This window comes from Podarcis gaigeae (assembly GCF_964106915.1).
Source record: "Podarcis gaigeae genome assembly, chromosome: 2".
Classification (NCBI taxonomy): Eukaryota; Metazoa; Chordata; class Lepidosauria; order Squamata; family Lacertidae; genus Podarcis; species Podarcis gaigeae.
The window spans coordinates 34,636,800-34,650,977 of NC_139679.1; the positions used below are offsets into that span (position 1 = coordinate 34,636,800).

At 47.3% G+C, this 14,178-nt stretch overlaps 2 protein-coding genes across 5 annotated transcripts in view; both read right to left on the reverse strand.

Moving 5' to 3' along the window:
* The window catches only part of LOC310839423 (uncharacterized protein), a 137,771-nt gene that overhangs the window by 76,747 nt on the left and 46,846 nt on the right, over positions 1–14,178 (reverse strand). The gene's annotated exons all lie outside the window — the stretch shown is intronic.
* Positions 1–14,178, reverse strand: part of XYLT2 (xylosyltransferase 2) — a 35,353-nt gene that overhangs the window by 15,768 nt on the left and 5,407 nt on the right. For 2 of the 4 annotated variants that reach the window (XM_083727966.1, XM_083727964.1), the window contains exons 2-4: positions 2,725–3,196; positions 1,793–1,968; positions 600–802 (exon numbers count right to left, since the gene is read on the reverse strand). In XM_083727966.1, the coding sequence (XP_083584092.1) occupies positions 600–802; positions 1,793–1,968; positions 2,725–3,196 (851 nt within the window). Of the gene's footprint in view, positions 1–599; positions 803–1,792; positions 1,969–2,724; positions 3,200–14,178 lie in introns of all 4 variants that reach the window. The other 2 variants (XM_083727965.1, XM_083727963.1) reach the window with 1 other exon arrangement.

Below are 14,178 nucleotides of genomic sequence, written 5' to 3' on the forward strand. Positions count from 1 at the left end.
CAGAAGCGCTAAACCGCACCGTGCAAATGCACAGAAGTGGCACCTCCAGGTACGCACACCTCAAGATCCGACCAGAGCTCCGGAACGGATCCTGCATGCAACCAGAGGTACCACTGTACAAGGCAGCTCCCTATATTCCTGGCCCTGTATAGTGTGGCAGTTCCACTGTTCTCAATGTCTCATTTGAAGTCAACAGTTGTTCTGCACAAACACAACAATTCACACCTCCAGCACTCAGAGAAGTGATTCCGTTTCAGAAACCTTCAGAAGCAGCCAAGATCTGAAAATCTGGGTTAATTGCCCTGCATCCTAGCCAAACCCTACTCTATTCCCATTACTGGGTCTCCTTCACTCAGTCTCCCTAATTTATTAAAAGGGTGTTTGCCTTGTCCTGCCTCCCTCAAGATGTGGCATCCCGCTTGCCTTCTTTCCCATTTTCCAACATGCAAACTCTCTCCCACCAACTGCTCAGGTGAGGCTATAGAAGGTGAGGAGCCTCCAACTCTAAGCCATGGTGTTTGAGTAGTCAAAGCCTCAGCTGACCTTGCAGGTAATTCCCTGTTCTGCTTCCTCCCACGCCCACTCTCCCCACAACGAACCTGGTAGGGTAGTCTGTGGCACTCAAGTTGATGAAGTAGTCCCAGGCCCAGTCTGCCATCTCCAGCAAGTCCTTCATGCTGCGCAGGTACATCTTCAGCAAGCTGGCGCCACCCCAGATAGTGACCATGCGCCAAGGGGTGACCCGGATGTTGGGATAGTGCTGGGCCAACTCCACCACTTCGCGGTGCAGGTAGGTGGAGCGCTGAAAGGGGACAGAACCAAGTTTGAGTCCCAGGGGGAGGAGCGTTGCTTCATTTGGTCCGTTCCTTCCTTCCTAGAAGGAGCTCTTTGAAAAATGCAGAGTAGTGCAAAACCTTGCTATTCTGGGAGGACTTTGGAAGAAACGTGACGGTGTCTGCTTTCATTTGCAGGATTTTTGCCCCTTCAGGATTACACACACCTCTAACATTTTCCTTTGTTTGTGCCAGGGGACCTAAGGGAAGGGATCTTGCAACGGACTATTGCAACGGACTATATTTCTGTTCTACAATTTAGAATACTCATTTAAACATCCTTAAAATATCAATGACTTCCCTTCTTCTCTTTCCATGGTTCATTTTGCATATCATAAATCCTGCATATTTTACAAAAACCAAAACATTCAGTATTCCATTATTACATCCATCAAAACTTATTTACACTGTTGAATTTATCTTAATGCTGCCAACGTTTTCAAGTGTACACAATCTCCCCCCATACATTCAATGAACCATTTTTCAATCTTCTCTAAACGTATGTTCTTCTTGTTCTCTTATTCTATATGTTAAGTCTGCAAGCTGCACATATTCCATCAGCTTAAGTTGCCATTCTTCTTTAGTTGGGACCTCACTCCTTTTCCATTTTGGGGCTAACAAAACATGGGCTGTAGTAATGGCATACATAAATAACCTCCCCCCTTCTTTTTTTTGCAACAGGCTTCAATGAAGGCAGGAGTGACACGTCTCCCTATCAGTAAAGCCAGAGATAAGACAAGGGAGAGAATATTTCACAGTGCCCAGAGAGAACTCAGGGGAAGGGGTGGCAGTCTCTGGGCTGTACAGCAGGGAGCGTTGTGCAGAGGGCAAGACACAATTTCTCCAGGCGACTTAGCAGGGAGACCTGTGGACTCTTGGTTTATCCCATTCCTCCCGCCTCCCTCTCTCCTCTTAGTGCCAAGCTGCATTAGCACAGGCCAGGAGGCCACCTGCTTTACCTTATCCACATGGATGTAGAAGAAATGTTGCTGGTGATACACAGCCTTGATGAAGCGCTTCAGCTGACGGATGGCTCGCCCGTGAACGACCAGCATGTAGGCAATCCGAACTGGCTTGCTCATAGAGGCGTGGAGCATTCGGCTTTCATCCCACTGGATAATGGGGCTGACTTTCCCTGCAGAGATCAGAAGGGGTTGCAGATGGACTCAAGGTTATCTGAGCAGGAAGGGGGAGAGAAGAGGAGCTAGTGCACAAGCTCCTGAGGCCAAATGACCTTGAGGTCAGAAGAAAAGCTGCATTCCTACCCTGATCTCAGAAATACAGGGTGGAAGAATAACCTAAAGCAGCACATTTATACTGTCATCCAACTTGCAGCTGCAACATATCAGAAATAAATGTGCAACCCAGCACAGAGGAAGGCAAAAAAAAAAAGAGCACAACCATCTTTTTCTGTGTGCAAATCAGACCTAAGTCTGGGTAAAAACCAGCCAGGGATCGAACCTGGGACCTTCTGAATGCAAAGCAGATGCTCCACTCCTGATCTAGTACAGCCCTTCCCAAATTACATGGCCCATGCCCCATTTAATTAAGGGGATTGTCAACTTCTCTCTTTGGCCATAGTGCAGTGGCAAGACAGCTGATTTGCACACAGGAGGCCTCAAGTTGTCTCCAGCTAAAAAGGATTCCAAGAATCTAGGTTGGGAAAGACCTGTGGTTTGTTCCGCTGCTAGTCAGAGTGTACAGACCCATGCTCTCACTCAGTGGGAGGCTGCTTCCATCGTATCTATGGGGCAATGGTCTGCTCAGCGACTGCGTTGGTGCCTGCAGAGGGTAAATGTCTCTATCCTGAGACAAGAGAACCACATAGCACTGAAGAAGCATCCTCTCTGCAAAGCGGAAACTGTGCTGCAAAGGTGAATTCAGGTCTCACCTGAAAGCTGGCACTGCCGGGGTACGGAGCGCGGCATAAGGTTCCCGGCTTGGTGGAGGCACACCACGTTGGCTATCTCCTGCTGGCACTGTTTGCTGCTGGCTCTGGCTAACGCAGACAAGGCGTCCTTGCCGGCGATCTCACACTTGGGAGTGAAGTTGTTCTCTGTGGGCTGGGGCGCCCCTTCCACGCTGCCCGTGTCCCCATGCTGGAAGACGGCTAGCTGGGCGTCCCCTCTGAGCTCTGTCAGGTTTCTTTGGCTCGAGGAGTCCAAGTAGACGGGGAACCGGCGCCCGGGTTTGTGCTTCCCCGTAACTGCTCTCACCACTTTGGCCACTAGGACTCCGGGGTTCTCCGGACGGCTCTTCCATCGCCCATGCTTCCGGCTCAAGCTGCCCCTGCGGCCTGCCGAGCTGTCCAAATCCTTGGACCCTTCCCCGTTCTGAAGCAGCTGGGCCTTCTTCTGCCGTCCCTTCTCCAGTTTCAATCACACACACACACAGAATAAAAATAAAAGAGGAAAAGAAGAATTAACTTCAAGGTTCATCTCCAAGCTACTATGCAGCATTAAAAATGAAAGTTATCAGCACCATTGCCATTTTCTAAAGGAGACAAGCTTTTTAATTAATGTACAAGAGTACATACATGCATCAATTCATCTTCCCAGGGAACTCTGGGAATTGTAGCTGTGTAAATATAGGGACGCGGGTGGCGCTGTGGGTTAAACCACAGAGCCTAGGACTTGCCGATCACAAGGTCGGCGGTTCGAATCCCTGCGACGGGGTGAGCTCCCATTGCTCAGTCCCAGCTCCTGCCAACCTAGCAGTTCAAAAGCACGTCAAAGTGCAAGTAGATAAATAGGTAAGGTAAACGGTGTTTCCGTGTGCTGCTCTGGTTCCCCAGACCCGGAAGCTGTACGCCGGCTCCTCGGCCAATAAAGCGAGATGAGCGCCGCAACCCCAGAGTCGGCCACGACTGGACCTAATGGTCAGGGGTTGCTTTACCTTTTTAAGGTGAATTCCCAGTTCCTGGGATTCTTTGGGAGAAGCCATGACTGTTTCAAAGCGGTATAATACTGCTCAAAATGTACATGGCAGATGCGGGCCATAGTTACACAGATAGTAACAAAGACAGCTGGTGCAGTGTCATTTCAGAGTAGAGCTAGGGAAACCTGGATTCAGATCATCACTCAGCTATGAAGCTAGATGGATTTACGTGTTACTCTTTCCCCCAGCTGAACCTACCTCACAGGGTTGGTGCAAGGATAAAAAGACCAGGGATGGGGGGGGCATATACACCACCTTGGTGTCCTTGAAAGAAAGGTGAGGTGTAAGAGCAAAAACAAATAAATAAACAAACGCATTTCTCTATTTGTGGCATGTTCATCTATATTTATAGTAAATCAGATTTGTGTCAAAAGAAACATTAGATTCACAGAATCTTGCAAGAGGCATACATTTACAATTCTAAAGAAAAAATCTACCTCCTCTGTCACCCTAAATATGTTTTACTCCAAAGGAAGACCCACCTTGTTTAACAGGAATAAAAACCATGTGAATGGACATAGGACTGCATAGGAACCTGTGACCCTCCAGATGTTGTTGGAACTACTACAGTGGTGCCTCAGGTTAAGAACTTAATTCGTTCTGGAGGTCCGTTCTTAACCTGAAACGTAACCACTTTAGCTAATGGGGCCTCCCGCTGTCGGAGCACGATTTCTGTTCTCATCCTGAAGCAAAGTTCTTAACCCAAGGTACTATTTCTGGGTTAGCGGAGTCTGTAACCTGAAGCATATGTAACCCGAAGCGTATGTAACCCAAGGTACCACTGTACTACCACTGCAACTGATCGCTGATCGTGCTGGTTGAGTTGACCGGACTTGGGAGCCCAACTTGGGAGGGCACAAGTCCTCCTTCCCTGCTCTACAGTTTTTCATTGATTGGAATTCTTCTCTCCATTCCATTCTGCCTCCCCCAGTTTTCCTCCCCTCCCCAACAAGAACTCAGCATTCTGTGGACACCGAGCATGCTCAGTCCACACTGCCGCCATTTTTTGACCCCATGTGCTCTCTCTCTCTCTCTCTTCCTAAACGTTTTCCTACTTCTGCAAACCTTGGGAGTGCCCCAGACTGTGTATTCCTCCCCTCTTGTTTCTTCTTGGCTCCATAATTCTGGCTACGGTCCTATTGGCACTCAGCAGCTGAGTTCAGACAGAATGATTAAGCTTAGCTGATTTTAGATAACTATTAGCAGGCAAAAACAATCCCCCCCCCCTCCAGTCCTCCTTCCCTATGGTTGTTGTTGTTTTAATCTGCTTTCGTTGTGGGTTAAAATACAGGTGCTTCTCCACAAAACCACATTAGTCCTTTAAAAAAGAATATATCTATATAAATATAACTGTTTGCTCCCCCACAGTAACAACCATCCATTTCAAGAACATTTCTATTGTTCCTCAATCCATTTTTTTCTCTGGCAAGTATGCATTTCTCCCTTTCCATTATGAGAGCAAGCTTCTTCTTTCTTTAGTTGTGTTTCTTTTCTTTTTCCCTAAACAAGAACAAACTGCGTTCTCTTCCACAACAAGGCAAACTTCTCGGAAGTGAAATGGACTGTACCCAGCAGAACTTGTAGGTGGATCTGCAGAAAGGCACCCTGCTCCATTCGGCGTATGAGACATGGGGCAGCAAATGCATTCAAGACAAGAAGGACAAAGGTGACTTGCCCTCCCCACAAAGTTCCTCCCACCCCCCTTCTGCATTATGTTTGCACAGCTTGCAAAGCACCCAAGCTGGATGGGGCTAGTCAAGGCCGCTTCTTTTGCTTTAAAGAAAGAATGCTCAGTATGCCGTCTTCCTCATGTCTGAACTCAACGGTTTAATTGGCTCACCCACATCCAGCTTCCAGACACATTGAGGCACTGAGAAGCTGTGCTGTTCTCCCCCCAATCCCCACCCAGCTGCCCATGTTGGTTCGCAGGCGCAGGCTTGTAAAAGTAATTTAAGAGACAGCAGAGCTGTCTGACTGGTTTAGCAATACCTTGGTAGATTCTAACATGCCAAGCTGAGCTATCTCTGACAAAAACAAAACAAAACCCCTCCTCACCTGAAGGAGTATGAGCATCCTCCTTCACATAGGGAGCTTTGACTGAAATTTCCTCCCGCAGGCATTTGTTAGGTGTTTCTCCCAAAAGGATGAGAGAATTTCCATCGGAAAAATCACTAGGATGTTTAGGGAAGCTTTTAATGTTTGATGCATTACTGTATTTTAACATTTTGTTGGAAGCCACCCAGAGTGGCTGGGGAAGCCCAGCCAGATGGGTGAGGTATAAATAAATAAATAATTAATTACTACTACTACTACTACTACTACTACTACTACACCTACTACTATTACTACTACTACTGGGAAAGGACCCTGAGTGAAAGGTCTATTATGACCATGTTCTACATTCAACCAGAACCCTCTTCTTTTCAAGCTGAGCAGCTAGATAGAATAACAGAACTGCCAAGTTGGATCATCTAGTCCAGAGGTTTTCAACCTTTTTGAGTCAATGGCTTCCTTGACCAACTACGTTCTTTCTGCGGCACGCCTGTGGGGCTCAGAAACCCAGTTACATCACCCCTTGCTTGCAGAGCTGGCAGCATCTCACTCCTTTTCAAACACCCTCCCTTGTGGAGTGTTTCCTCAACCTCCTCTCCCCTCTCCTTGGGGTTTCCAATCAATGTGCTCTCCTCTGGGCAGCCACTGTTGCCACCCCAGTCTCTGCGCTGCCCCCCTACCCCCAAAAGAGGTGCCTCCTCACACTGCCCCACAGGGGCCTGGGACTTGTCTGTCCATTCCCAACAGCAAGGGCTGGTGGACTGGCTGGCTGGGCTACCTCGCCCACTTGCTTGCTTACTCCAAGGCCGCCTCAGCTCCTGGCACCCAGCACCCCCTGACCAGCCCCAGAGGCACCATTTGCCTGCAGACCTTGTAGCCAGGGCTGCTGCAACTAACAGCTGTGCAAGCCTTTGGGAGGCAGAGACGAGACAGGGCATCAGAAGGGGGAGGGAGGGAAGGAAAGAGGGACAGAGGCCAGTACTGCCAGCGGCACCCCGACCATCATTCAAGGCACCCCAGGGTGCCAAAGCACATTGATTGGAAACCACTAATCTAGTCCAAACTCCTGCAATTCAGGAATATATAGCTGTCCCATATGGGGCCTGAACCTGAGACCCTGGTGTTATCACCACCAAGCTCAAACCAATTGAGCTATCTCAGTGCACATAGGGGCAGGGAAGCTTTTAATGTTTGACGGATTAGTGTATGGTAATATTTTGTTGGAAGCCACCCAGAGTAGCTGGGGAAACCCAGCCAGATGGGTGGATTATTATTATTATTATTATTATTATTATTATTATTATTCTGGAGGACACCACAATAGCTACTATGTCCAACGCTATCAAGAGCAGGAGTGAGGATCTTTGGCACATTGGATATTGCAGAACTACGACTCTCGTCAGCCCCAGTAAGCAAGCCAATGGCCTGGGATGATGGGAGTTGTAATTCAGCAGCTTCCGGAGAGCCACAGGTTCCTCACCCCTGATCTAGAGGACCAGTTTCCCCACTCCTGCCGTAAATAATTAACAACCAGACCAGAGTCATAGCAGACAGCAGTTACCCCAGATGGGCCATCCTTTCTGATGCCCACCATCTCCAGGAAAAGTTCCTCACTTTTTAGACAAAGCAGGGACGGTCATGCTAGCTCCTAAGAAAGAACTCCCAACATTCATTTTGGGGCAGTGCCTTTGTGAGGACCGACCAAAAGTAGTGGCAAAGTCTTCCATCAGGCAAGATGTTATACAAAGCAGGTGGTCAGGGGACAACAAGAGAGTAGGGAAGGGGGGTGGGAGTTTTGAAGCTCTGCTTTCCATGTGGCATTTAACTGCTATTGACACACAGAAGTATGAAAGGGGCCCTACCAGCCATGAAGATGGTGAATGTTTCTTAAAACAGTCACTTTTCCACACACTTACCCATCTGGAAGGAAGTGCATTATGACTGCAGGGACAATGAGTGTGACAGTCTCTCTCACACACAATTTGCTATCTCCTAAGAGATGGTTAATTTAGCATGCCTTTGAAGTGACCTTGCGATCAGTTCTGAATTTATAACTTGGGTTGCAGAATTATCCCCCCAAAAGGGGGGGGGGGAGGGAGATTTCCTCATCATAATAAGTCAGTTGAACCTGATTGAAACTAAATAGCTTCTATTAAGTAATCATCCTTGCAGAAAAAAAGTATGAGAGAGGGAAAGAGGCTATATTTTGATGCAGGTGAAGCCTGGCTGTGGGAGCTAAGGAGAGTCCCAGGGAAATTACCACAGTAACCAGCGAAACAAGATGCTCTCCATTATTGGTCCCCCTCTATTTGTCTATTTTCATGTATATGGCATAGCAGCATGGCTGCACATGATCCTTTAGGTTAGACTAAGGCTGGGGAACCTGTTGCTTGTCAGATGTTGTTGGATGGACTCCCGACTCCCAGCCAGGTGGCCAGTCATCAGGAATGATGGGAGTTGCAGCCCAGAAACATCTGGAGGGCCAAAGGTCCCCATCCCTGCATTTGAAAGTAAAAACTTCGCTGCCATTTGGGCCAACTTCCTGTCTCTTTGCATTGCCCAGGGCTGGCTGTTTTAGTACTGAGAAAACCACCGATTAGAACAAGCAAGAAGTGGTCAAATACCTCTTCCTTTCCCAAACCACTAGGTATAGTGTGGTGCTGCATCTCTCTACAATTATCAACTAATTGCCATGTATGGATCACCCCCTCCATGCATTGTCTATGTCTGCTTTGATTTCAATTGACAATGGATCTGTGACTCATTTCATACTTTTTTTTTAACTCTCCCAAATGCATATCCAAAGAGGTTGCTCATTTTATACATGTTGATTTCCTTCTCCGAATTTCTTCTGCCCATCTGCCACCCCAATGCTCCAGTTTAACTCAAGTGCCCCGTGTGTTATTTCCCCATGGTTTCTTACTGCAGAGTGACCCACACGCTGTGCTCTGCTTGGAGGCGTTCCTCAACCATACAAAGACAAAATGCTTAAATTGAAATCTCGGGGAGGCAATCTCTAGGACTATCATCAAAGGGTCAACTCTGAAGTACTTCAAGCGCTACGTACACAACATTCATGTGTAAAAATCAGAGCGCATTACTTGAACGTGTCAAGTCTCTTTAAAACCAAACATGACTTCTCCAGCAACTGCTTTCGCATGAAATACACCCTCCCCACTCTGAAGCGATGCAAACACTTGCAAAAGCAAGGATGCTAAACTGGAATAAACCCTCAGGCAAGTCGGTTCACATGAACGCAGCTTCAGAAGCAGTGTCATTTTAGATGTGAATCATCAGCAGGACCAGGGAATGAATACAATTATTTCCCATAACCTTAGTTAATGTTACACTGAATAACTGGTTAGGATGGCAGACAGTGCTCTTAAAGACTGCACTTTGGACGTATCCTGTAGCCAAGGGAGGCACAGTGGACCAAGGGTCAGGACTCTTAGGTTGCTACACAACCCTCAATTTCTCGATAGCTGCTAACACGGAGAGCTTTATAAGGGAGGGAGTCCTACTGCTAAGGCCCAGCTGGGGTATTTGGTTCCGCAGGTGGCCAATCTGTATTGTAGGGCAAGGAAATGGGGCCCCTAAAGGAATACCCCTCTCAATAACCAGATGGTTGGGGTGGTCTTAAAACTCACAGATCCTGAAATGCACCCCCCCCAATGGAGACCAGGGAATGAAAGGCTGGGAGAAAATCAACCAATTTAGGGTGACATGTTTATTGAGAATTCAGCCTGATTTCGAGAGAGAGGGGGGGGGAGGGGAGAGATAGAAGGTACCCAAGGGGCATCTAGTACAACCCTCTGCAATGCAGGAATCTCAGCTAAAGTATCAATGACTGATGGCCATCCAACCTCTGCTTAAAAACCTCCCAGGAAGGCGAGTCCACCACCTCTTGTGAGAGTCTTTCCACTGCCGAACAGCTCTTACTGTCAGAAAGTTTTTTTGAATGATTAGTCAGAATCTCCTTTCTTCTACCTTGAAGCCATTGCCTCAAGTCTTACCCTAAAGAGCACAAACATGTGACAAGGCATCCCTCCTCCATGTGACAGACCTTAAGATATTTGAATATGGCTATCCTATAGTCTCCTCTTTCCCAGGCTAAACATATCCAGCTCCTTCAAGCACTCCTCATAAGGCTTAGTTTCCAGACCCTTGATCATCTTGGTTGCCCTCCTCTGCACACGTTCCAACTTGTCAACATCCTTCTTAAAATGTGGAGCCCAGAACTGGACACAGTATTCAAAGTGTGGTCTGACCAAGGCAAAATTGAGTGGTACTATTCCTTCCCTTGATCTGGGCACCATATTTCTGTTAATGCTGCCTAGAATAGCACTAGCTTTGCTTTTTTGCTGCTGAGTCACACCGTTGACTCATGTTAAGCTTGGGTCCACCAAGACCCCTAGATCCTTTTCACATGTACTGCTAGTAAGCCAGGTGTCCCCCATCCTATATTTGTGCAGCTGATTCTTCCTTCCTAAGTGCAGAACATTACATCTGTCCCTATTGAAATTCATTTTCATTTTGACATTGTGTCAAAGCAAGCAATACTCCACACTCTCCAGTGGATTCCCATCCTTTACTTACTACAGAAAGTCTGACCTTTTTGGGGACCTCCAAAGCAGCTGTAATTCTGGAATCACCCCTAGATGAATGTACTGCAGAAGCAGTAATGTTGGTCTATTAAGAAATTATAATAATAGGATGCTGACCAACCTGGACTCTGGGCTTTCACACTAACTAGCTTTTCTGATTTCCACATATGCCTTGCTGGTTAGCAATCAACCCAATCAGCCAACTTCTGCCATGCTTTTTTACCAGCAGTTCTGGTTTTTTGTTTGGAACAGACTAAACACAAGCAAAGTCCTTTTAGAGAAAGAAAAAAACCAGAACTTCCCCTGGTTTCCTCTTCAAGCATGCATCAGAGAGAGAGAGAGAGAGAGAGAGAGAGGCCAGAACGGGCAGAGATAACAGCTCATTAGTCACCAGGCAAAGCCATCTGTTCAGGGACTTATAAATCTGTTTTCTCCACTATGAAGGTGAGAGCCGAGGAGGGAGGCTGGCAAACAACTGAAGTTTTGCTCTCTACTCAGATACAAACATCCTGCCAGGGGCAGCCAGGCACCTCAGTGAGGAAGGAAATGCTTGCATCCTTTTGGAAAGGATGGTGCTTGCCTTCAATCTTCGGAGGAACACATGCTTCAGAAGTCTGCAGCCCAGGATATTTTCTCCCTGCCTGCCTGCCCTCTCTGGAGCAAAGGGGTTTTGTTTACTCGGAGAGCTGAACTCCCGGCAGCACGGAGGCAAGTGTCTCTGCTCCTTTCCAACCCATTGCCCTCTCACAGTCAAGCCCACTGCATCCTACTTCCAAATGAAGACACCCCTATAGACAAATACGTTCTCCCCACCTCACACCTCCTGGAAGAGAAAGAGAGAGTGACGAGACAAGGAAGGCAAGACAGGCTGCCAGAACACCTGTCTGCTGCTCCCCCCTTCCGCAATGTGCACGGCTGAGCATTAAGAATGGGCCTCCTAACTGGTGGCTGTTGCTGGCAGATCCATCTCTCCCAGAAGGAGCTCTTAATCTAGCCTGTGACAGGTGAGAAGGCATCCCTCCTCTCCCTCTCCTTCCTTCAGCTGCCAGTTAATGAACTCAGTGGCTCCTAATTGCTGCACGGTGCCAGAGCAATCCCTTCTGTTCGACCCACGGCGGAAGGAAAATAAATTACCCCCAACTTCTGTTTAACACTTCGGCAGAACTTTTTGGCAAAGTCTCTGCTTGCATGGATTCCCCGCTGCTCGTCGGGACAGGCGCTCTTATATTTCCAGACTCTCGTCCCCATGTTGCTTCATCTCCGCCATTTGCGCTTGCTGGTAAAACCAACAGATTCTCACGGGAGCTCTCAAAACATCCCATACTTCCAGACGATATACAAAACAGGCTGTCTTCTGCATCCATGTGGTACTCTGCCACATTGCCTGAGTCGCCGCAAGTCACAGCCCAAATTTTCACAGTTCTTTGAAATTACTTTATTGTGGATTTGACCACTCAACATCAAAATAGGTTTGTTGGTACTCTGTTACCAAACATGCATGTAGGGCTCAATCGGTCAGCTACCTTCTAACAAAGTGGTAACCAATACAGCACCCTTTGGATGTTTGTTTGACTACAGCTCCCATCCAGAGACAGTGGAGAAAGCCAGAGATACTCTTCATGAGTTTTGGGGCAAAAGTGGAACATACCCAAATACAACCAAAACAGCAAGAGATTAAGACCCACTATGATTCTTTTTAAAGAAACAACAACCTGGGATTTTAAAAAGAATGATGCAGCCTGTGGAAGAAAATAAGAGATGCAAGTGGTACCCACAACAGAAGTACATTAGTAGAGACTGGGGACAGGTAAAGGGGGGTGGAAATAAGCCAGGTTGGTTCTGGAGCAGGGGCTGGGATGGTGAACCTACGGCACAGACCAGGCAAGGGACAAGGGTGGTGCTGTGGTCTAAACCACTGAGCCTCTTGGGCTTTCCGATCGGAAGGCCAACGATTCGAATCCACATGATGAGATGAGCTCCCATTGCTCTGTCCCAGCTCCTGCTAACCTAGTAGTTTGAAAGCAAGTTGATAAATAGCAACAGCTGCAGAAGGAAGGTAAACGGCGTTTCTGTGCACTCTCGCTTTTATCACTTTGTTCTGTTGCACCAGAAGCGGTTTAGTCATGTTGGCCACATGACCCAGAAAGCTGTCTGTGGACAAATGCCGGTTCCCTCAGCCTGAAGCGAGATGAGCGCCCCAACCCCAGAGCTGCCTTTGACTGGACTTAACTGTTGAGGGGTCCTTTACCTTTTTACCTTACAGACCAGGCCCATCAAGCTGCTTGAAGTGGCCTGCAAGCCCCATGACAAAATCGGCAGCACTTCTTCCTCTTATAAAGAGGCCTCTCGTGTCCCTTGTGTGCAACAGCTCCTAGGAGGGTTTTAGCGCTCAGGAAATAGGAATGAGCACTCTGACCTAGTAATGGGAGTACCTAAGAAGGAGGAGAGACAAGGTAAGCAGAGGATTTTCCTTCCTATTGCAGGGCTGGGAAAAATCATAGGTAGGTAGCTGCTCAAAATTGATGCTGGCTACTAGGAACTGGAAATGTTGTACCACTTTGCTACTGGCATCTAAAACCCTGCCATGCAGCTCTTACAAATTGAAGCTTGGGATCAGAATTTTGCCTCCTAGCGCTGCTGCATGCAACCAAAGTGTTTGATTCCATACTTTCAGCATGACTGTGGTTTTTGGACTTCCTTATTTTGTGACTAACATACACCAGCACAGTGATTATTCTGGGTCTAATTACATCAATTTTTACCAGCACTCCTATTTTTTGGCATCATATGAGCCACGTCACGCTATGTACAAAATGCATAGCCCACTACTTATGATAATCACACATGCATGTAACAGGCTACAGCTTCTCAATGCATATATGCTGTAATCACATATGAATGTGCTTTGCACACATAGAAATTGTGAAATGTGTGAAGTGGCCCCCGAGTTCCAGAGGCTAACAGTGTTCTTCTGTGTTTAAAAGTACTTAAAAGTCTGTCACCTGGTGATTTGTGAATACAGTGGTACCTCTGGTTACGAACTTAATTTGTTCCAGAGGTCCGTTCTTAACCTGAAACCATTCTTAACCTGAGGTACCACTTTAGCTAATGGGGCCTCCCACTGCCACTGGAGCGTGATTTCTGTTGTCATCCTGAGGTAAAGTTCTTAACCCGAGGTACTCCTTCCAGGTTAGAGAAGTCTGTAACCCGAAGTGTTTGTAATCCAAGGTGTTTGTAACCCGATGTACCACTGCATAGGAAGCTGACATATACCAGCCCAGACGATTTGTCCATTAAGCCCAGCATTGCCTAGCTCCCTAGGGGACTCAGGCAGAGAAAGGTCTTCCCCATCACCTGCTATCTAGTCTTCTTAGTTGGAAATACTGAACCTGTGACTTTCAAAGCATCCAAAGCATGTACTCTCCGCCACAGAACTGCAGCCCCTCCTTCCTTCAGATGAGATGCCTCAATTATTGTGCCGGGGGCACACATTACGTAAGAACGAAGGCTTGCCCAATGTAGCTACCAGAATAAAGAATTAAAGAAAATACACATTATTTTCCTCCTTCCTTGTTCTTGTGCTGAAGCTGTGGTCTCCCCAGGCTTACAGACAAATATACCTCCCACAACTGTAAGAGAATTGATGTTCAAACCATGTGCCTTTACAGCATTGGTGCACTTGGAGTTGCATTTCTTCTTCTGTAGCCAACAAATACTGGACTCGTTCTCTGGGTCTTATGTATGTGTAGGGA